The 24,349-nt window shown below is 42.3% G+C and overlaps 1 protein-coding gene across 3 annotated transcripts in view; it reads left to right on the forward strand.

The window, feature by feature from the left end:
- The window catches only part of Nr2c1 (nuclear receptor subfamily 2 group C member 1), a 54,786-nt gene that overhangs the window by 9,709 nt on the left and 20,728 nt on the right, over positions 1 to 24,349 (forward strand). For 2 of the 3 annotated variants that reach the window (XM_076920025.1, XM_076920026.1), the window contains exons 2-10: positions 759 to 831; positions 7,747 to 7,941; positions 9,229 to 9,307; positions 10,746 to 10,925; positions 14,805 to 14,952; positions 15,038 to 15,128; positions 17,807 to 17,991; positions 18,713 to 18,872; positions 23,901 to 24,080. In XM_076920025.1, coding sequence (XP_076776140.1) covers positions 778 to 831; positions 7,747 to 7,941; positions 9,229 to 9,307; positions 10,746 to 10,925; positions 14,805 to 14,952; positions 15,038 to 15,128; positions 17,807 to 17,991; positions 18,713 to 18,872; positions 23,901 to 24,080 — 1,272 coding nt within the window. In that variant the 5' untranslated portion in view covers positions 759 to 777. The remainder of the gene's footprint in view (positions 1 to 758; positions 832 to 7,746; positions 7,942 to 9,228; positions 9,308 to 10,745; positions 10,926 to 14,804; positions 14,953 to 15,037; positions 15,129 to 17,806; positions 17,992 to 18,712; positions 18,873 to 23,900; positions 24,081 to 24,349) is intronic. The other variant, XM_076920027.1, reaches the window with a different exon arrangement.

The following is a 24,349-nucleotide window of genomic DNA, read 5'->3' on the forward strand; positions in this document are numbered from 1 at the left end:
AACAATCTCCCACCCCAGCCCCCTCAGCCTGAGAAATACCTTCTAGCACTGAAAGCCGGTCATTTCCAGCCTGATCTCTTTTATGTCCTGTGACCAGAGAGCACGGTGTCTTCAGCAATAACAACTCAGGGGTTCTCATGGGCACCCAACAGCAGGGGCAATTGACTGTGTTGTCTCTGGGCCTCAGACCTCCCTGAACAATAATAGGTCACAGGAAGCAGCAAGGGGATTTCCAAATAACAGCATTGGCTTATAGGAACAGCTTTATCCTACAGAGGTAGGATTGCTTTTTAAAACAGATGTGTCAGAATATACAAAAGCAGAATAGTTACCTGAATCCCCCAGAATGTCCCATCAATATTGCTAGTACATGGCAAATCTTATTTGGTCTAGTCCAGTGGATCTCAACCTGTGGGTTGTGACTCTTTTGGGAGGCAAACGACCCTTTCACATGGGTCACGTTTCAGATAGCCTGCATATCAGATATTTATATTACATTTCATAACAGCAAAATTACAGTTATGAAGTAGTAACAAAGATAATTTTCTGGTTGGGGGGTCATCATGACATAGGAACTGTATTAAGGGGTCAGAGCATGAGGAAGGCTTCAAACCACTGGGCAGTTCCCTTTCAGACACTACTACCTGTACTGGATTATGTTAAAGAAAATCTTAGGCAGCATATAATCTCACAGTTTCTTCAGTAAATATTTTATGTATATAATTGTAAAAAGTTTTTTTTCTTTTCATCTTTGGCAGATATTTTGACAATTAGATCATGGCGACCATAGAAGAAATTGCACATCAAATTATTGACCAACAGATGGGTGAGGTATGTGTAGTTTACAGTTCATCTGCTGACCTACCAAACGTTCATTTTTTTTTTTTTTTATGTTAAATTTCCTCATTAGGTTCCAGAAGTACCAGAGTGAAAGATAGCTCACCTTTCAGATAGCTTTTCTGTATGGTTGGAAGTAGTTAAATAATTGCAATAGAATCCGGTAAGTACTGTGACTTTAGTGTACCTGGTACTGTGGAACACACATCTACAAAAACAGTTTAGAACAATAGATAAAGGAAAAGCTGATAAAGAGTTAGGAGTAGGAGGGGCTCTGATCAGAGAATGGTATTTGGCGGTTAGGAAATCTGAGATCAGTCAGATTTTTAGATCCTATTTTTAGCAAAAAGTAACCACAGCATGGCCTGCTTCTAGGGTTTTATCTAAAGTTTTTGACATCATGACTCATGTAGACAGTGTTAATTTAGACTCTTCCATCTGAACTATTTTGACCAAGTCTGTCATGTTTTTGTTTTTGAATTTTCAGGACAGGATTTTCAAGACAGCTGTGTAGCCCTGGCTGTCCTGGAACTCAATCTGTAGAGCATCGAACTCACAGAGATCCGCCTGCTTTTGCCCTCGAGTGCTGGGATAAAAGATGTGCACCACCACCGCCTGGCTGGCATGCTTATTTTTTTTTTTTTAAGTGATTCAAAACATTGGGTACATCAGGCCTGAGAGCTATCAGCACAACACTATCTCTTCTCAGTGACCTTCTCTGGCCTCCATTCACTGTAGGAAAGAGAGATAAGCCCTGCTATAAAATAGTGCCTAAGAAAAACCCGTTTCAGGGATCAGGGAGATGTCTCATCCAGATAGAGGTGCTTGCCACTCAGACTGAGTTTGGTCCCCAGAACCTATATGGTGAAAAGAAAAAAAAACAAACAAAAAACAACTCTCAAAGGTGTCCTCCCACTCCACAAACATGCTATGGAGTGTATGTATGTATATGTGCACTCAGGCACACACACACACACACACACACACACACACACACACACACACACGAGTAAATGTAAGAAACTTAAAAATATAAAAAAAAAAAAATCAGGCACAATACAGATCTGCAGCCTGACGCAGGCTGATTGGCTTCCAGTCTGATAATAAGCACAGCATGGCTGTACGGCAACAGCTGTCCTTGATACTGACTGGGCTCAGACCTTTGATATGGTCTACCTCAGCAAGTAGAGGCACTTTACTTGCTAAGCAAACCTGCGACATGAGGTTGAACCTTGGAACCCACAGAAAGGTGAAGAGGAAGAAACAGCTCTAGAGAATTGTCCTGTGACTTGTACACACATGTAGTGTCACACACAGGCACGCACGCACGCACACATACACAAACCAACACACCACAGAAACACTAATAATAATGATGAAGATAGTTTCAGCTACCTCACATAAGTGAATCTTATGTTAATAGTAATGCTGGTAGTGAAATTAAAAATAAATGAAAGCTTCCCTAGGGTATTAGTAAATTAAAAAAAAAAAAAAAAAACCTTACGGACTTGCCAGGCTCCTGGCACGTGGCTATAATCTCAGAACTCAGGAAGCAGAGGCAAGAGGATCTCAAGTTCCAGCCCAGACCAGGTATAAATAATGGTGGACAGAATAATTCATTTTAGGAAAACAATAGAAATGTTTATGACTCATGAGAGAAACTACCTGTTTCTTCAGAGCTCTGCTGCTCCGCTCTGTTCTCCACTCGTTATAACAAAACTCCGGATTCCACGCTGCAGCTAACTTCCACAAAGCCACGCGTCATGTTTTAGTGTGGTGCCAGTGGGCAATTTCCACAGCTCGAAATGCTATTAAAACTGTTCCATTCTTTTCCATACTATCTATGTGAGACTGGGTTCTCTTCTTAAATCTGAACCAAAACCAACATATCCTACTAGGTCAAACGAAGAGACAGAAATATAAACCACCACCACTCTTATGACTACATATTTAGTGGAGAAATAAACTTAGTATTCATGTTATTTCCTATCAGTCTATGAATTGTTTTTAAATGAATAAAGGGTTTGTTTTTTTTTTTAAACTATCTTGTGAATGTCATTATACCTCCCGTCAACCCTAGTTTCTTCATTTTATTTCCACAGGACAGCCAGGGTAGAGCCAGAATATGGCCCCCAGGCCCCAGGAACTTTCTTCAGCAGTTGTACAGGAGATCCTGAGATCTGTCCTAGCAGCCCACTGGTTTACAGATAGGCGGTCATGAATGCAAATGAAAGGCTCCCAGGCTTAGGCCTGGGCAGGGGTAGGGGGCACTTTGCCAGAGCACATATTCCTGAGTCTAGATAAAGCAAAACGAGTCCTCCATCCCCAGGGGCTCTTCCATAGCACTGTACAGCTTCACCCTGTAGTCGTTCTAGCCCAGGAGAAACTTGGTAAAGTTCCACTTGAGAATGGCATTTCTCGGCTCAATCTCTCCTTTGAACTGGACCACCTCTACCACAGACCTTGTGTATGTGATCTTGCTGTGTATCCGGTGAGGGGAAGGTTTCCCCGGTGCTGTGTTGTTACAGCTCTGCAGGGAAAAGTACCTTGGCGGCTGGGAGCCAAGGATTACCACAACGTCACACCCCACAACAAACCTCACACAAGAGACCTACTGGGAGGGAACATCTCTGGCAGCAGATAACTGAACGGAGTCAGGCTTATATACACGGTTTCTGATAACTGAACGGAGTCAGGCTTATATACACGGTTTCTTGGGGAGCGGAGCTTTCCAGGGTGGTCTGATCTCAGGGAAAGCCTGATTGGTGGGATTCTGTGGCTTGATCTTGAAGCTCAGGGATTGGTGGAATTTCAGGCTTTGGAGATGGTTTTTTGTTTCTCCTCCCCGCACCCCCCCACCTTGGCTCCCCTCCCTACCCCTTGGCCCTGATCTCTGGCTTGGGGTCAAATCAGGGTCAGGATGTTCTTTTCCTTGGCACTTTTACCCAGCAATGTCAAATTTGAGAGCTGCCTCCTGACATACTGAGTGTAGAGAATTGTTTACTTAATTATTCTCTACTGAAGACCAAGTTTATTTCTTTTTGATTATTCTGGTACATTGTAGTAAATAAATAGCCTTTTATGGATCTAATGTTTCAACCCAGTGGCAGCTAGATCATGCATATACCTAATTCTCTTTTCTAAAAACTGACTGAGTATTGGACTTTTAATTACAATGGGTATTGTTGAAAGAAACAATCGGAAATAGAGCAGACACCAGCTTAAACATGGCGTGCTGGCTAGTTTTATGTCAACTTGACTTAAGATAGGGTCATTTTGGAAGAGGGAGCCTTAGTTGAGAAAACTGGCCTTGGCCTGTGGGTAAGTCTATGGTTTCTTCCTTCCTTCCTTCCTTCCTTCCTTCCTTCCTTTCTTTCTTTCTTTCTTCCTTTTTTTTTGGTTTTTTTTTTTTTTTTTTTTTTTTTTTTTTTTTTTTTTTTTTTTTTTTTTTTTTGGTTTTTTCGAGACAGGGTTTCTCTGTGTAGCCCTGGCTGTCCTGGAACTCACTCTGTAGACCAGGCTGGCCTCGAACTCAGAAATCTGTCTGCCTCTGCCTCCTAAGTGCTAGGATTAAAGGCGTACGCCACCACCGCCCGGCTTAGTCTGTGGTTTCTTGATTGACGGTTGATATGGGAGGGCCCAGCCCACTGTGGGCAGAAGGTACCCCCCAGGCTGAGGGTCCGGGTGCCGTAAGATGGCAGATAGGCTGAGCAAGCCATGAGGAGCAAGCCAGTAAGCATGCATCCTCTGCCTCAGTTCCTGCCTCCAGGTTCCTGCCCTGCGCACGCTTTCTGCCCTGACTTCTGTCGTGATGGACAGTGATGTGGAAATATAAACTTGTACAAACCCTCTCCTCTCTAAGTTGCTTTGGTAGCGATGTTTTGTCACAACAATTGAAACCCTAACTAAGTAAGACCCACAATAACATTTGTTACAAAGGAACTGGTGGTTCAAAGCCAAGTCCTGTAGGATGCTGAAAGTTATTGAAGTTAGAGCCTGGAATTGGTAGAGATACCTATGAAAAATATAATTGAGAACATGAAAAAACAAAACTACCCAGACATGGTAGAAGAAGTATTTACCTAATCCAACAGTAGCAAGAAAGAGAAATATTTACCTAATCCAATGTAATGTTCAACAAAGTTCAAATGATATCAGCTATAATCAATACCCAAAACTTCATTAGCCATTCAGAACCAACTTTCAAATTTTGCACACAAAATAATTTCAGAAAAGTAGAAAAAAATAGTGAAACAAATATATTTAAAAGTTGGGTCAAGCCGGGCGGTGGTGGCGCACGCCTTTAATCCCAGCATTTGGGAGGCAGAGGCAGGGGGATTTCTGAGTTCGAGGCCAGCTTGGTATACAAAGTGAGTTCCAGGACAGCCAGGACTACACAGAGAAACCCTGTCTCAAAAAACCAAAACAAAACAACAAACAAACAAACAAACAAACAAAAAGGTTGGGTCAAATATTAAGTCAGCTTAATAAGGTTTATTTTAGGAAATACTTGATTTGTAATACAAGTTGTCATTGTTGACCGCTTCTCGGCCTTTTGGCTAAGATCAAGTGTCATTGTTGACAGGGTGTTCTCCTTCATGAGTTTACTCTGGCATCGACTGTCCTATCATAGCAGAGGCCACTCTTGTCCTTACTGCTCAGCCCAGTGTTCTGTGACCACCCTTGACTAACCTCCCAACCACCAGCACATCCTGGTGGTGTCCTTTTGTACGCTACTTACTGAGTTCTTATATCTCTACCTCTCTTCCAGCCCTTATTCCTCTCTAATCTCTTCTAGCCCCACAACACTAGGGAGGAGAGAAAGGTTAGAGGGGGAAGGGGGCATAGCCCGATGTAGGCTCTACAGGGGTGTCATATTTCTTAGGACCAGTCCAATCTTTGTCTTCAGGGTAGCTCCAACTTCTTGTCTAACTGTTGCAACAGCAACCAGGAGCAGCAGAGGGGAGGGGCAGCAGAGGGGAGGGGCAGTCAGCCTTCCTGCCTGCCGCGGCCTCCTCCCTCCCTCCTCCTCCTCCTCCTGCTCCTCCTCCTCCTCCTCCTGCTCCTCCTCCTCCTTCTCTTCCTCCTCTTCCTCCTCTTCCTCCTCTTCCTCCTCTTCCTCTTCTTCCTCCTCCTCCTCCTCCTCTTCCTCCTCCTCCTCCTCCTCCTGCTCCTCCTCCTCTTCCTCCTCTTCCCCTTCTTCCTCTTCTTCCTCCTCTTCCTCTTCTTCCTCTTTACTCTTCAGAGCGCCTCCAGCCCTTCTCTGGGCTCTGGCATTTATTCCCTCCTCAGAGTCCCCAGAATTAAACTATCTGCAGCTGGCAAAAATCATGCCCCTCCTAGAGCACGAGACAGTCATAGTTAACAGCTATGGACAAAGTGAAGGAGCCCCATATCCCACAGCTGGAACTTTTAAGAAACCAGAATTCTCACTACAACATCACGAGAGGTATTTACCTAATCCAGTCTCATCCCTTTCACCCTCAACACAGCGGTGCCCTGTTCTCTGCCAAGTCTTGCTGTCTGTATGTGCAAGCACATTTAGACAGTTTCAACGATGTTTCCTGTGTGTCCCTTAATTTTACTCTTGAACATTGCAAGTCTTCATACTAAATGTAAAAGACCCTTTTTTTCCAAAGTGAGGTCTGCTGCTCCTCTGCTCCAAACCCTAGGGCAGCGGTTCTCAACGTGCGGGCTGCAACCCCTCTGGGGGCGCCATATCAGATATCCTTCATATCAAATAGTTACATTACAGTTCATAACAGTAGCAAATTACAGTTATGAAATAGCAATGAAAATAATTTTATAGTCAGGGTCACCACAACATGAGGAACTGTATTACAGGGTCGCGGCATTAGGAAGGTTGAGAATCACTGCCCTAAGGTATACCTCTGTTTTGCATGGTGGGAAATCGAGGCTTTGCCAGTCCTAAGAAGCCCCAGGTTATCCGCCCCACTATCACTCAGGTTCCCGTTGTCCACTATAGTCTGTTCTCTGCTGCCTGTCATTCACAAGGCTCCCTTGCTGTGATTTGTGCCTCAGATACATAAAACATCCCCTGATTCCTCAGAGCATCCTTGCGTGCTCTATTTCCTGTGTCTGGGATGCTCTGTGGTTCTGTTGCTGGCTGCCTTTTGCTCGTTTAGGTCTCTGCAGAAAAGAAAAATATGTCACTCCTTAAAGAGTCTCCCTCCTCATCTTTCAGCTGTCTTTGTTCCACAGCACTTGGGATACCTACAATATTGATTACTTACAATATTGAAAGTGGAAGTTCCCTGAGGGCAAAGACATTCCCTTTTTCACAGATGTATCCAAGGACCCTCAGACAACAAACTGGTGTTGGTCTAAGCCAGTGGTTCTCAACCTTCCTAACATCTTGACCCTTTAGTACCGTACCTCTGTTGTGGTGACCCCCCCACCATAAAATTATTCTCACTGTTACTTTGTAACTATAATTTTGTTTTCGTGAATCGTGAGGTGATTCTGTGTTTTCGGTGGTCTTAGGCGAGCCCTGTGGAAGGGTCGCTTGCATTTCCCCTTGCGGGCACCAAAGGGGTCGCGACCCACAGGTTGAGAACCAGTGGTCAGTAATGCGCTTTGACATCAACTAACCTTGCCGTTGCATAGCACATTTCACACATGCTCACTTCTGGCAGAATTTCATTAGAAGTAGGATTGCCACTTAAAGGGTATATAACTGGCTTTTCTAGCTTTGTTTTGAGGTTAAAATTGATTCATTAAAGAAAACAAAAGTCAGGCATGGTAGTACATTCCTGTTCTCAAGTACTCAGGAGGCTGAGGCAGCAGGTCATGGGTTCAAGGCTGGTCTGGCCACATAGCCAGACCAGTCTCAAAGCAAACAAACCTGATAGAGTTGAACCAGTTATTAATGTGCCATGCTTGTGTTAGATTGTTACAGAGCAGCAGACTGGACAGAAAATCCAGATCGTGACAGCACTTGACCACAGCACACAGGGCAAGCAGTTCATTCTAGCAAACCATGAGGGGTCCACCCCAGGGAAAGTCTTCCTCGCAACTCCGGACGCTGCAGGCATCAACCAGTTGTTTTTCACCAGTCCTGATCTGTCTGCACCCCACCTCCAGGTAAATGATGGTAAAAAGATGTCTCTTCTCTTACACGAGGAGACAAAGATGGATAGAAAAGTAAATCTGAAAAAAGAAACTAGAACTCTGCCAGCATCCAAATAACTATACCTAGTGGTGCGCTCCTGATATAACTTAATTGGCTTAGTAATTTACCCAAGAGCACCTCACCTAGTCTCACTAATGGCCAATTATGTGGTGTCTTGATGTAGCGGTCATAACTGCATAATTATAATCACTCCCATTGATAGCATTGATGTATAACTCCCTTTCTTTTTAAAGAAAGAATCCACAACTATCTTTTCTTTTAAAATCCACAACTATCTTTTTTTTTTTTTTTTTTTAAATCCACAAGTATGTTTTTATGCTATCACTTTGGGGTTTGGAGGCAGCCGGGCTCATCCGTCTGACACAGGGTCTTAGCCCAGGCTGTTTTGAACTCCCGACCCTTGCCCCCTAGCCTTCCACATGCTGGCATGACAGGTGTGAATCACTGCATCTGGCTTTATTATATGTTTTTTGCCATGTCATTCCATGCTAGTCTGGAAGGGTTCTGAACTGTCAAAGACAAATGTCATGCAAGTTCTTAGACCTTTTAGAACAATCACACATATTTTATATGAATAACATCAGTGTGTGTGAGTAGTTTACATTTCAAAACACTCACGTATTTGTATGTTGAGCTTTTTAAAAAAGATTTATTTATTTCATATGTATATATACCTGAGGATATGTGTATGCACAGCATGTACGCAGGTGCTTGTGGAAGCCAGAAGAAGTCATTGATCCCTGAACTGGAACTTCCCCATCAGTTGTGAATTCCTGATGTGGGTGCTGGGAACTGAACCCGCTCTGCAAGAGCAGCAAGTGGCCTTAACCACGGGGTCACCACCAGTTGGGTTTTGGTGGTTTGGTTTGGTTTTGAGAAAGAGTCTCACTATGTAGTCCTGGCTGGACTGGAATTAACTAAGCAGACCAGGCTGGCCTTGTTGAATTCACAAAGATTCACCTGGCTTCCCCACCCTGCCTCACAGTACTAGGGTCAAAGATGTGTGTCATCCAGGCCACTCATGGGTTTCAATGGAATTGTGATTGTGGTAGAGCAAGTGTTAGCCATGTTTTTTGTCTATGTGTGAAAGAAGGCTAGCTTCGCTGGCATACCCATAATAATAGGATTCTTAGTTTTTAGAGTAATTTACATCACAGTAAGTAACTCTGATTCTGTATTCTTTCCATTTGGACAGCATGAAGCTGTAGCAACTAATAACATTTTTCTTCTTTTAAAAGCTCTTAACAGAAAATTCTCCTGACCAGGGACCAAATAAAGTTTTTGATCTTTGTGTTGTGTGTGGAGACAAAGCATCAGGTAGGCTTACAAACAATCCTGTGTACATTAGACTGTTAAAGTAACTGATCTGCAACTGCGTTTCCTCTAAAATTTAACAATAAACAGAAGAATATGTTGTTTTCATTCTATGTGACCTATAAAACGTCACTTTTCTCCTCTGGGTTTTGTTTTTTTCTTCAGTGCCAATTAATTTGATTTAGAAAGGTATAAAATATTTGTTTTGGTCTCACCGTTGAGAAGTAAACACAGAAAAGTTTTAAATGTAAAAATTAAATTTTCCAAAGGAATCATTGAAAAATGAATTGTGGTCTTTAATAATATACTATGGTGTTAATATATTGTTAATATAATTCTCCAAACCCTGCTTTAGGAATTCAGAGGACATTGAGTTGCAGATGCAGAAGATTCTCTGGTTTGCCTTTATTTGCAGTTCTGCATAACAGATTTATTTTCCTATCCAAGAATGAACCAGGCCCAACCCCGATTTGCTTCTGCAATCACATAGTATCTGCCAGGGACGTACAGCTCTAGGACCTGGGTGGGCCGTTCTCAGAGTCAGTTATAAGTGCTCAGAGATAAGTCATTTAAGTTCTGACATTGCTTACTTCTTGTCAAAGATTCACATTCAACCTCTGGTCCAGCTTGGTTTTGTTAATTTTTTTTTGAAATTTCATTACAAAACCTCCATCAGTTTGTTAATATTGTGTGTGCACGTGTGTATGTTCGAATGCTCGTGTGTATGAGTGGGTGTGTATGCCCAATACCTGTGCAAGTTAGAAGAGATTACCAACGGGTGGTGGGTGCGGGGACTCGATCCTGGACGGTCTGTAAGAGGAGCAAGTGCTCTTAACTGCTGACCCATCTCTCTAGCCCCAGACTTTAATAGCTTTACTCAAAAGTTTTGAAAGTGGAACTTGCAAAGAAAGATGGTTATATTTCCATGACTAGGCAGCATTTTGCACTTTTGTAGACTACACAGCTTTAATATTAAAATATCTGTTATAACCAAGGATGCAGGTTGGTGGCAAAATGCCTGCCTAACAAGTATAAGGTGCTATATATTTGGGCCTCAGCAGGAGGAAAAGAGAAATCAACAACAACAACAAAACAAACAAAAAAACCAAACCACACACTGTTACACAATATATGACAAAACTATAATTTGTAAGTTTTCTCAGAGCTAAAAATTTTAACGTGCATAATTAGAATTTTTGATGACGATTTTGTTGTCTTTTCTAAGTTTTCTACCATTTTTAATGTTACATTATAGAATTTAAAACTCTGTATCATTATTAAACTTACCACAGGATATGGTTGTTTGATTTTTCTACTTAAATAAATCCTAAAATAATTGTCAGAATCTCAAAATCACAATTTTATATATTGTTGTTTTAATATAAAAATGAATTTATTTCACTTCTAATCTATAGCATGTCTTTAAATGTTTCATCTCTAGGACGTCATTACGGAGCAATAACTTGTGAAGGTTGCAAAGGATTTTTTAAAAGAAGCATCCGAAAAAACTTAGTGTATTCGTGTCGAGGATCCAAAGACTGTATTATTAACAAGCACCACCGAAACCGCTGCCAATACTGCAGGTTACAGCGGTGCATTGCCTTTGGGATGAAACAAGACTGTATGTACTTGCTTTAAAGGAGGAATGGTTTTTAACACGTCAGTGAATGGAAAGTGCATACCAGTTAGCACATTTACACAGCTCAGTATACATGGGGTAGAAGTTACTTTTCTGTTGCTGTGATTAAATGTCATGAGAAAAAGAACTCAAGGAAGAATAAGCTTATCTGGGTTTATGGTTCCAGAGGGCAGGAAGGTGTAGTGAGCTAGCAGGACCGTGAAGCAAGCTGATCCCGTTTTAGCCCCAAAGGGAAAGTAGAGTGAGTGTTTAAACCCTCAGGATTCACTCACGAGGCCATACTTTCTTCAGCAAGGCTCTTCTTGTTCAAACCAGGGCATGTGCCTTTTAATTCATAGCTGTTCAACTAACAATAGATTATATATACATATGCATTTATTATTTAATAAACAAATAGTTTTGATTACTCCTGTGACAAACACATCAATTGACACTTAGCATTCAAATGATTTTTGTAAGTTGTCTCAGAATTGAAAAACTGCAACGAGCATAATAGAACTTTTAGTGATTTTGTTGCCTTTCCTAAATTGTCAGTAGCATTGTTAGCGTTGTATTAGAAAACTTAAAATTGTGTATCATTAAAGCAGCTAGACAGCAGTGTGCTTTGTAATTGAGGCCCAGAATGTGGTGTTGGTAACAGCAGCCAATACTGATCTGTCCGAGGGCTAAAACAGTAGAATGTGTCCGCACAATCTCAACACAGGTCTCTGCTGCTGGTTACACTGTTGCCACCTTAACAGAGAAGGCTAGAAACCCAGCAAAGCACGGGGAAAACCAAGAGGTGCCTGGCATTGAGTTCTGACAGTTTGTTTTCCCCTCTGCCCCAAAAGAAAGTATACATTTAGCAAATGTCTTGCCTCCTCTCTAGGTATTACAAGATTCTTATAGATATCACATATTGTATAGATGTATATATTGTGTGTAATAGGGATTTATTTTTTAACTAGAAAGGTACCACTTAGGCCTTTTCTATTAGCATTATCTTCAATTGACTAACCTTTTCTTTAGCTCTCTCTCTATATATACACAAGGGACATGTCTTTTCAGTTCTTCCTTCTTGATAGTGAGGATTTTTTAAGAGTTCTATTTTTCTTTCATTGGAGTGCTGAAATAGAGAGAGGTGAGAATAGCAGGTAAATTAATCAGTTTTACTAATAGGGACTGTGGTGGTTTGAATACGCTTGGCCCAGGAAGTGGCATTATTAGGAGGTGTGGCCTTCTTGGAGTAGGTGAGGACTTCTTGGAATAGGTGTGTCACTGTGGCTGTGGGCTTTAAGATCCTTGTCCTAGCTTTCTAGAAGCCAGTCTTCTAGCAGCTTTCAGAACAAGAGGTGGAACTCTCAGCTCCTACCTAGCTGCCAACATGCTCCCACCTTGATGATAATGGACTGAACCTCTGAACCTTAAAGCCAGCCCCTATTAAATGTTGTCTTTTATAAGAGATGGCTTGATTATAGTGTCTATTCACAGCACTAAAATACTAAGACAGAAGCTGGTGCCAGGGACTAGGGGTTTGCTGTGATAAGCCTGACCATGCTTTTGTTTGGAAGAATGTGGATTTGGGGACTTTGGATTTGAAAAGCAGTGGAATGCTTTAAGGGAGTGGGGGGTGGGGGGGACTTAATGGACTATCGTAGTAGGAATATGGAAGACTTGCTGAGGGCGATTTGAACTGTGGAAGCTTGGTTCTAGAGGTTTCAGATGAGAAGAATTTTAGTATGTGGCCCAGAGACTGTTCCTGTGATATTTTGATGAAGAATGTGGTTGCTTTTTGCCCTCGTCTGAAGAGTCTGCCTGAGGCTAATGTAAAGAAATTTATATTAATTGTATTGTCAAAGGAAGTCTCAAAGAAGCCCAACAGAAACTTTGTTCTTGGATAAAGTCTCATGAAGAGCGTTTTGAACAAGCATAGCAAGCTTAGAAAGTAAAAATATAAAATGTATGGTTCAAATAATAAAGGGACACCAGGAAATGAAACAGAGCGCATTCCTGTGTTCAAAGAGATAAAGGAATTAAAGAAGTGGTTTCAGGGCAAGATCCCACCCAGCTAAGCTTACTGTTAGTGTTTGCAGTTGAACAAGGAATAGTTTGGATTTTTAATCTGGAGTGAACTACAATCCAGAAATGGAGGGCACATGATTATGATCATGAGGCTGGAAGACACAGCATTTTGATCTGGACCTTGAGGAACAATGGCCATGAAAAGCTTAGGCCCAGGCATGATGGTATATACTTTTAATCCCAGGAGACAAAGCAAGCAGATCTCAGAGTTCAAGACCATCCTGGGACAGAGCAGGTTTCAGGTGAGGAAAAGCTTAAGTCCAGGTATGGTGGTACACACCTTTAATCTCAGCATCCAGGAGACAGAGCCATGCAGTTCAAGGTCAATCTACAGAGCAAGTTCCAGGACAGCCAAGCTTAGGCAGTGAGGGAGTTGGAGAACAGAAAGCTGGTGATGATGTAATAGAACAAGGGGCCCATGTTCCAGCCCCAGCAAGCAGAACTGGGCAGCTTCAGCCATGTGGCTCTGACTTTATAGAGTCAAGAATAGAAGGGACTAATGGGACAACTGATGTTAGGTTAGCTGGTTTTGAAGGCATGAAGGAAAGCAGCTGAGGCTCGGCACTGTGAGAGGCCATGGAAGGCTATTGGTGAAGGTGTGGTCTCAGTTGCTGTTGACCGCCCAGGATTGAAGGGGTCATGCAAAGGAGTTGAGGCTTGGCACCATGAAGAGAGCCTATGAGAAGCTATTGATGAAGCCTGGTTGCAGTGGAAGACCACAGTATATTGGAGATGCCTGTATCATGGGATGACCACCAAGAACAGTGGCAGCAGCAGAGTGGACTCAACCAAAGCCTGGAGTGCTGCAGAGGGCAGACGGAGAAGTGATACCAGCCCTTTGGAGAAGCCCAGAAGATCATGTGTGGATCCCAGACACTGGAACAATAAACTGATGTTGAAGTTGCCTTGGAGACCCCAAGATGTTTGAGACGCCAGAGCCGTGGGCTATCTGCTGAGGAGAGCTGCTAATGGAGTGAAACCAGCCCAGGAGAAAGAAGTGTTGCTGTCAATAAAGATGAAAAAGAAGTTGGAGATCTGAAGACCACTTTGACATCAGACAAGGAGATGCAGAGTTTGGAGTTTGCCCAGCTGGTTTCCTGTCTTGTTTTGGGGATTACAGTTAACTGATTGGATGAATCTCAGAAGAGATTTTGAACTTTGGACTTTTAACATTGTTGAGACTGCTATAGACTGTGGGGACTTCTGAAGTTGGACTAAATGTATTTTTTATTATGCTATGTTTAGGTATGGCCCCCATAGACTCATATGTTTGAACAAGCCTATGGGCTCCAGGGAGTGGAATGTGATGGTTTGTATATGCTTGGCCCAGGGAGTGGCACTATTAGGAGGTGTGGCCTTGATGGAGTGGGTGTGGCCTTCTTGGAGTAGGTGTGTCTCTGTGGGCCAGGGCTTTAAGACCTTTATGGCAGCTTTCTAGAAGTCAGTCTTCTAGCTGCCTTCAGAACAAGAGGTGGAACTCTCAGCTCCTACCTGGATGCTGCCATGTTCTTGCCTTGATGATAATGGATTGAACCTCTTAGCCTGTAAGCCAGCCCCAATGAAATGCTGTCTTTTATAAGAGATGGCTTGGTCATGGTGTCTGCTTACAGCAGTCAGAATGCCAAGTAACACAGGGAGCAATGTTGTTGAATGTGCATAGATTTTGTAAGGATTGATGGCTGCCTTTGAAATCCAGCTGGAAGCAGTGTTTCTCTCATTAGCCATGTTGGTAACAAGCTCAGATTTACAAGTTTCCATGGAGTCTGTATTGTAGTGTAATTGTCTAACATGTTTTTGTAGCCGTTCAGTGTGAAAGAAAACCCATCGAAGTATCCCGAGAAAAATCCTCCAACTGTGCAGCTTCAACAGAAAAAATCTACATCCGCAAAGACCTCCGAAGCCCTCTGGCTGCAACGCCAACCTTTGTAACCGACAGCGAGACTGCCAGGTGCCCTACAGCTGACTGAGTAACGCACCATTTGCTTCTCTTCACAGATCTACTAAGACTAACACGTATGCCTCATTTGTTGCAGGTCAACTGGACTGTTGGATTCAGGAATGTTTGTGAATATTCATCCATCTGGTATAAAAACAGAACCAGCTATGTTAATGACACCAGATAAGGTATGTAACATAATTTAAAGACCCTCCTCCACCTCTCCCCCTCCCCCATCTCTGTCCTGCTGGAGTCTAACCCTTATCCCATGCTCTGTCTACTGCAGAGCAATACTTCCTGTTTCCTTTTTCAAAAGATTTTATTTATGTATGCTCTTCCAGAAGTCTTAAGTTCAATTCCCAGAACCCACATGGTGGCTCACAACCATCTATATATAATGAGATCTGATAGCCTCTTCTGGCATGCAGGCATATATGTGGGCAGAATGCTGTAGACATACATACATACATAAATAAATCTTAAAAAAAAAAAAAAAAGAAGGAACTTGGGGTCCTAGTCAAAACACTCATGTGAGTGTCAGGATTATATGCAGCTGTCATGCTTCCGGAGCATGCTGTGGGGTCTGGGGTGCTTTCAGATTACACAACCAAGTCATCTAGAGTCCCTTGAGACTGGAGCAGATCTTTATTTGTTGCAGGGTCTAAAGGAAAGACACACACACACACACACACACACACACACACGTGCATGCTTGTGGGGATCCTTATGTTCACAGAGGCCAGAAGGGATGTCCTGCTGTCTGCCTTGTTCCCTTGAGACAGGGTCTTGCTGAACCCAGAGTCAGGTGTCCCATTGGGTTAGTTTAGTAGCCAGTGAGTTCCAGCAATCCTTCATCTTTGTCTCCCCCAATTGTCGCAATTACGGGAACACACATGACTCTGTGTGTGTGTGTGTGTGTGTGTGTGTGTGTGTGTGTGTGTGTGTGTGTGTGTGCTGGGGAGCTGAACTCAGACCTTGTGTTACACAGCAGGCTTGTTGCTCACTAAGCCGTCTCCCCAGATCAAAAAGTGTTCTTTATTTACATTTTCTGTAGTTTTCAGAAACTGTATGAGAAGTGAGAAGAAAACATTTTCTAAAAAGATTTTTCTTAATGTATTTTTATTTACTCTGTGTGTGTGTGTGTGTGTGTGTGTGTGTGTGTGTGTGTTCACCACAAGATACATGAAGTTCAAAGGACAGCTTTCTGGAGTCAGTGCTCCCTTTCCATCGTGTAGGTAACTCAAGTCACCATTGTTAGTGCTTTTACTCTGAGCAGTCTTGCTGGCCCTGAGAAGATATGAGGGTGCTGGTGGGAAGACTTTCTTCTCCCTGCACTGGGCCCTGGCTCTGCAGCACTCAGTCCCTAAGTACTAAGTACTAAGTAGTCTGGCTCTGCAGCACTCAGTCCCACAGTACTAAGTACTAGTACTCTGGCTCTGCAGCACTCAGTCCCACAGTACTAAGTGCTAGTACTCTGGCTCTGCAGCACTCAGTCCCACAGTACTAAGTGCTAGTACTCTGGCTCTAAGTACTAAGGCATCATTCAGTGGAAGAATGCATGCTACATACATGAGGTTCTTGGTTCAATTCCAGCACCAAATGGTGTAATGCCAAGCCCCTAAACCACTGATACATGTACCTGGCCCCAAAAGAATTCAGTAAACCGAAGCAGTGAGTATATAAAAACCTTTGAATTGGAAATATTCTCCACAAGTCATGTATCATTTTGAGAAGTGTCAGCTTTGAGGGTGTCAGCTCATTGCGTTTAAGATGGAGAGCTGAGAGGAAGGAAAATGAAGAGCACCCTGCTCTTCCTGTGCGGTGACTTCAGCTCAAGCGTGGTAGACAGAATGCTTCTGACAAAAGGGGCGGCTGATGCATTTGGATGTCTTACCTGCTTGTTCGGTAAGAAGTTTTGAGGGGCCCAGTGGTGAAGAGCACAGATTGCTGTCACAGGGGATCAGAATTCATTTCCTAGCCTTTGGATCAGACAGCTCACAGCCATCTGTAAGTCTACCTCCATGGCATCCAGTGCTCTTCGCTGGCCCCATAACCACCTGCACTCATGTGAATATAGCCACTCATAAATGACACATATAAACACACACTATTTAAAAAATAAAACTAACTCTTTGGGGCTAGAGAGATGAGATGGCTTAGAGGTTAAGAGCCTCCACTGATCTTGTGGAGACCTGAGTTCAATTCCCAGCCCCCACATGACAGCTCACACCCCTCCGTAACCCCAGTTCAGGGGATCCAGTGTCCTCTGTTGACCTCTGAGAGCACTAGCCTTCATGTGGTGAACAGATATGCATGCAGGCAGAACACCCATATACATAAAATTATTTTTTTTTGATCTTAAGGGAAATTTGGAAATTCTAATAAGTCAGTGCTAAAAAGAATTAGAAATTTTACGTAATTTAGTATCTTTTTATAGAGAAAGTAACTATGACTTGGATAGATTAACTAGTAAGTAGAATAGTATAATTTTGTTGTAAAGTTTTATAAATTTTTTTTAAAGAACTTGTACCTATTTTAAAGCCTATATTTTCCTCAAGAGTCGGTTTGTCTGTCTGTCTATCTATCTATCTATCTATCTATCTATCTATCTATCTATCTATTTATCTATGGAAAGTCTGGAACTCATTATACAACCCACACTGACCTTGAATTTGTGGTAGTCTTTCTGCCTCAGCCTCGTGAGCTGTGGGGATTAACAGAAACGAGCTGCAGAAGTCATCAATTTAATTTACTAATATGCTTTTCTTTTAGTAGTTCATGATCTACCTAGAAGTTGATATTTAAGGTTTTAAAATATATCAGTACCACCTTGCAAAAATTTTAGTGCTTTCTTCTTTTCTTAAAGGCTGACTCGTGTCAGGGAGACTTAAGCACATTGGCCAGTGTGGTCACGTCATTAGCGAATCTGGGCAAAGCTAAAGACCGCTCTCACTGTAGTGGCGACATGCCTGTGGTGCAGAGCCTACGCAACGGTGATACATCCTTCGGTGCATTTCATCAGGATATTCAGACCAATGGTGATGTTTCAAGGTAGGGTCTTTTAAGTGTCATTTTAATTGACCAAAATGCCTTTGCATTAAAGTCTAGTCTATCTATAAAAGTTTCTGAAAACAGTATTTCTAAAAGGCTTAAAAAAATAAGACACTGTAAGGTTTAACTGAAAATCTGCCATTAGTACAAGATGCCGAACACACTCCATTCTGAGTTTCATGAGGAGTAATGTATCTTGTAAAATTAGTGCTGAAATCTGGCCTAAATCATTTGTATATGAAGGGATAAGTGTGAGGATTTCGCTCGGACTTGAAGAGGCTGTAATTTCTTGGTAGTATGGTAGTTTGTAAAACTCCAAAGTACGCTTACTAAGTTTAACTTGTTGGTCACTGCAATCCAGCAGTCTGTCTGTCATACAAGAGAGCTGTTTCCTGAAGCATGCTTAGTTGTTGTTTTCTTGTTTTGTGTGTGCACACCTCTCTCAGACAGCGGCACTGGAGATGTGTTCCAGGGCCTCCTGAACACTATACAAATATTCTACCACTGAGCCATAACCTTTCCCTATTTGCAAAAGAATTTTTAGGCTTAAACCTCCCTTCCCATCGTTCTTGGTAAACTCAGGGCCTAATGCTTGCTAGACAGCTTACTGTGCTATTCTCACAGTCTCTTGATTTAAATCTTAACTCCAAACTTTTGTGTAAGAATTTCATTTTCTTGTTGGAGATTGGCCAAGCTTACAGCTTTTGATGTCTCCTTATAGGGCATTTGATACTCTTGCTAAAGCACTGACTCCTGGAGAAAGCGTGGCCTGCCAGAGCTCAGGAGAGGCCATAGAAGGAAGCATGCATCTAATTGCTGGAGAGCCGTGCTGCATGGAGAAAGAGGGGCCACTGCTCAGCGATTCGCATGTAGCTTTCAGGGTATCTTTAATTTCTTTTTGTCATGTGACTGTTTGATTTTGATCTTCCTTTCAGCAATCAGAATTGGCCTGTTACACTTTTAAAGTCAGGAAGTTTGCAAATTCCTGGTGGAATTTCAGAACTGAAACTGGAACATACACCCCCTACCATAGAAGGCAGTGGATCAGCTTGCTGTCCATCAACTGTGAGAGCACAATTAGTTGGTTAGATTTTAGATGCAGTAGCTTTTTCTTTCTTTAAGCATGGACAGTCTTTAAGAACTGAATGAATGCACCACTTTGTTCAATGTCTGCCTTTTACTTTTTTTTTTTTTGCGTTAATTGGTGCCTAAGACCCACATATTTCGCTCTTAGGTTAGAAATGATGAATTTGTGCATTCCCTTACCTTAGCCACCCTTCAGGTTCTCATGTGAGAGTGTACATCATTTGATGCATTTTAGTCTCAGGTTTGTATCCGTTAGTACTTTTTAGACCCATTTGGAAAAGGAGCATTTGAAGTTCCTTTTGGTCTCCTAAATACACTTTGTAATGGTGCTGGGGATGAAACCGACATACACCCTATGTCCATGGTCCCATGTGTGCTAGGCAACTTATACCACTGCCCAGCTCAGCCTCTGTGCACCCCATGGTGGTAGCAATGCAGGTAGACTTATGGAAAGGAGACACTTGAAGCCTAGAAATCGCTTTCCAACGTTTGATTTGTTATTCAAATTAATATGCCCCAACTGAGCTCTGATGTGCTCCCCACCGAGACCTCATTAACACCATAATGGACCCCCTGCTTGGCTCTGTGCTCCGCCAGTTGTGAATACCATTAGGAAGGGGTGAGCAGGCAGTCATAGATTATATGTAGCAGTTATACATACAGAGCTTGAGAATGATTTATGATAGATTATAAACTTTCCTACATTTCTTAGGAAAAACATTTATAGCTATCAAATGATAAGTGTCTGTACTGCCAATAACTATCTATTTCACCACTAAAAATAATAAGACAGAAAATAAACGTATCGTAGACTAAAACATCACATAAGAGTGGTACTTCAAAATTCAGCTTGGTTGAAATAACCACAGATTCACTGTGGCTTAATTGCTGCAATATGATACACCAATTAAATACATCAGGGACACCAATTCTCATATAAAACGTTACTAAAGATAACTTAGAAATCATTCAAGCATTTTATCTGCACCTCACAAGGAAAGTTTTCATGGGCAATATAAGAAAAGATAGTGAGAATAATTAATGCCATTCTTAAAAGTTATTGTTGGAGCCACAGACAAGGGTGGGTCAAGGCAAAAAGCTTTTCCCCATTGATCATTTATATTCTAAATATAAATGTACATTCTTTTGTGTTCTCAGTTTCATTTCCTGCTCTGGACTTAGATTGGAGGAAGGACAAGAGAGCTGTAGACAGGCCCAGTGCAAGCCAGAACAAGCGGCTGCTTAGACGGCAGCTCTCAGCCTGCTTAGAGAGGTTCCCATACTCTTAACTTTATGAAATATATGCTTCAGACAGAGAGTTAAACGAATTCAGACTTTGGCTTTCCTTTCTGGAGTCAGTGGGTTCTCACTCTCAACTCTTGCTGCCAGTCTTAGGAAGAAGTTTCCTTCTAGTGGTTCCAAGACCACAGTCATTTCATGGTCTGTTCTTCCACTGGCATTCTCGGCCTGAATCTCAGGGGCAGACATTCTCATTCAGATCATGAACTTCTCTCCTAATCTCTGAGAAGAGCAGGCCTGTGTTCCTCAGCTGCCTGGCTGTCTGGTATAATTTGCATGTTCTCAGATCTGTTCTTTCAGCTATGAGCTGAAAGTTTTTGGTTTTTTGGTTTTGTTTTTTTTTAATATTTATTTATTTTATGTATGTGAGTGCACTGTTGCTCTCATCAGACACACCAGGAGAGGGCATTGGCTCCCATTACAGATGGCTGTGAGCCACTATGTGATTGCTGGGAATTAAACTCAGGGCCTCTGGAAGAGTAGCCAGTGCTCTTAACCTCTGAGCCATCTCTCCAGCCTGAGTTGAAGTTTTTATTCTCAGTTTGTAGTTGAACTAAGATTTGTATATTTTAGTCTTATTCAAAGCAGCCTAAATATAGTAAGGAGAAAGTATCTGATCCAGTAAGTGGAGATAAAGAATCTAGGATGGTAATAATAATTAAGACTTTTATTTAATGACTTTGAGTTATAATTTCAAAAATCTCTTTCACGTCATTCTTATAAGAATAATTAAGGTATTTCCATCCTTTAAAGTAAATAGATGGGACAAAAGTGAGGTGGTTTCTAAAGCTGTTGAGGACGCTGACCTTGTGACCTCATTTTTACTCCCTAGTTGTGCCCTCCTTCACCCTGTGACTGACCATCCGTTACTTGAATGTTCCCCTTCTTGTTTTCTTCCATGGCCGTATTTTAAAGCCCTTTTAAAGTTCTAGTTTGACTCATCACGGTAATATTTTATATTCCTTATCTCTTCTCCATCGTGTCCTGGATTCTGAAACCAGCGTTATCTTTGTTAGCAATCAATCTACTATGTCACTTGACAATCTAAACTGTAACAAGACCCTGTCATGAAAATCAATCAATCAGTGTATTCCGTAGCTTCTGTTGCTCACTTGGGATTCAGTTCAGGCCCTGTCACGTGACCTTTCAAGGCCTTTCCCATTCCCAGCCAAGTCTCCATCACTTCTTACACAGGCCATTGCTAACCCTGCCCGCGGTTCTACTGTTGAGACTTGAGTCCTGAGACAGCATCTCCTCGTGTTCACAGCGGTCCATCAGCCTGCTGAATGGCTAATCCACAGTCACGAAACCTTCAAGGAGAACCCACCTCTCTTAACAAGTCAAATGAGTTTTTTGAAAGTTTTATTCTGACAGTTAGAATTTGACCTAGAAGCTGAATTAGAAAGGTAATCTCCAAGGGCAGCAGGGAAACGCACTGCTGGGTTTTATTTGTTTAAAATGACTTGGAGGAAGGTTTGGAGGGTGTTTGGTTGGCTGTTTTTTGTTTTTTAAGGGTGTTGTTTTCTTTTGTGGATATCTGTTCATTGGGTTTTGAGACAGCATCTTGCCTTGTAGCATATTCTGGTTGTGAAGAGCAGTCCTCGTATTCGCTGACATACAAGTATTCTACGTTGTTGGTTCATAGCATTCCTTGTTTATAAAACTGGTTGTCTTGGCCAATCCCCCTAGTTTTTTGCTCCCCACACTTGCCTCAGGCGGCTTTGATATGGTATAGGTCCCAAAATTCTTGCACTCATTCTTGTGTAAGAACAGTTACATCCTTGTTTTCAAAGCATTGACTATTTGCTTGCTTCTCTTAAGGATTGTTTTGTGGGGCTGGGGACCATGGCTCAGTCAGTAAGTACTTACCACACAGAATGAGGACCCAAGTTCAGATCAAGAGCATCAAAATGAAACATCCAGTACGGTGAGGGTGCTGGGAATCCTAGCTCCGAGGAGGGATGCAGGAGGCCCCTGGAGCTCAGGACAGCTAGTTTTACTGGACCACTGACTTTCAGATTCATTGAGAGACGCTGTGAGATGACTCAGTGCAGTTTGATCCCTGAGATGCACAGTGGGAGAACTGACTTCTGAGACTTGTCCTCTGACTTCCACATGTACACCAGGGCACACATCCATACCCACATGCATGTATCACGTGCACAGGAAATAAAAGAAAAAAATGGGGAGCAGTAGAAGACACTCAACATGAACCCTTTACCTCTGTGCATACATCAGCACATATGTGAACATATATATGCATCTCTGTCTCTCTCTGTCTCTCTGTCTCTCTCTCTCTCTCACACACACACACACACACACACACACACACACACACACAGAGAGAGAGAGAGAGAGAGAGAGAGAGAGAGAGAGAGAAATGTTTTCTGAATCACATTTTTTTCTACTACTCCAGTACACATTTACAGTTTTTCCATCATGAGGCTACAGGTATTGTTTGATGGTGAAATGCATTCTTAGCGTGCCCAAGGCCCTGGGTTCAGTCCTCAATCTATATTTTCCCCTTTTCTTTTTTAAATGATTTATTTCTATTTTATGCACATTGGTGTTTTGCCTATATATATATGTTCATGTGAGAGTCCCAGATCCCCTGGAGCTGGAGTTATAGACAATTGTGAACAGCATGTGGGTGCCGGGAATTGAACCCAGGTCCTCTGCAACAGCAGCCACTGCTCTTAACCGCTGAGCCATCTCTCCAGTCCTTCCCTTTTCTTGTATGGGGTTTAAACCATCTATTTCCCTGTCTCATTATTTGGTGCTATCAATATTAATAATTAAGTAAATCCCACTGGGGGTGTAGCTCAATCAATAGAACATCTGTCCAGCTTACATATGGAATGCTCTTAGATTCCTGGCACTACAGATAAACCTATATGCTATCATGCTTGAGTTCTACAATTTTTTTTTCCTATTGAAAATCATATTTTTATACAACCTATTCTGATCACAGTTTCTCCTCCCCATCTCCTCCAGAGCCTCCCTACCTTCCACCATCCAACTCCTCTGTCTCTCTCTCTCTCTGTCTCTCTCTCACTCTCAATCTCTCTCTTTCTCTAGAACAAACAAAAACCAAACAAACCAGAAATAAAAAGAAATGTACAAGAAACACACACACCATAAAAACACAAAATTGGAAACTATAATATACAAGCAAAAGGAGACCCCACATTCTATTCCTATAAGATTAGATAACCTTTAATCCCAGCACTTGGGAGGCAGAGACAGGCGGATTTCTGAGTTCGAGGCCAGCCTGGTCTACAGAGTGAGTTCCAGGACAGCCAGGGCTACACAGAGAAACCCTGTCTCGGAAAACCAAAAAAAAAAAAAAAAATTAGATAAATCTTTGCGCCTAATTTTGAACAAAGAAAAAGTGTTCTTTACTTAATTTTTTAAGTGAAAATAAATTGTTCTCTTGTACAGTACATCCAGACAACAGTTTTCCCTCCCTCGGCTCCCCACACTGTCCCCCAGCTTCACTCCCTTTCTCTCCATTTTTCCTTCAGAATGGAGCAGGCCTCCAAGGGACAACAACCATGACAAAACAAGATACAATAAGACAAGGCAAAAGCCTTCTTATCAAGGCTGGACAAGGCAACCCAGTAGGAGGAAGAGAGTCCCAAGAACAGGCAAAAGAGTCAGAGACATACCTGCTCCCACTGTTAGAAGTCCCACAAAACACCCAGGTAACAGATATAACATACACACAGAGGACCTGGTGCAGACCCATGCATGCCCCATGCATGCCCCATGCTTGCCACTCCAGTCTCTGTGAACCCACATAGGTCCTGCTTAGTTGGTTCAGTGAGCCGTGTTCTGGTTCTTAGGCCCTCTGACTCCTACAACCTTGTCCTCTTCCCATGACATTCAACTCTACTGGGAGGGACCTGGGGTGTGTGTGTGTGTGTGTGTGTGTGTGTGTGTGTGTGTGTGTGTGATATCTGTCTGTCTTCCT

This window comes from Arvicanthis niloticus, chromosome 22 (genome assembly GCF_011762505.2).
Source record: "Arvicanthis niloticus isolate mArvNil1 chromosome 22, mArvNil1.pat.X, whole genome shotgun sequence".
Lineage (NCBI taxonomy): Eukaryota > Metazoa > Chordata > Mammalia > Rodentia > Muridae > Arvicanthis > Arvicanthis niloticus.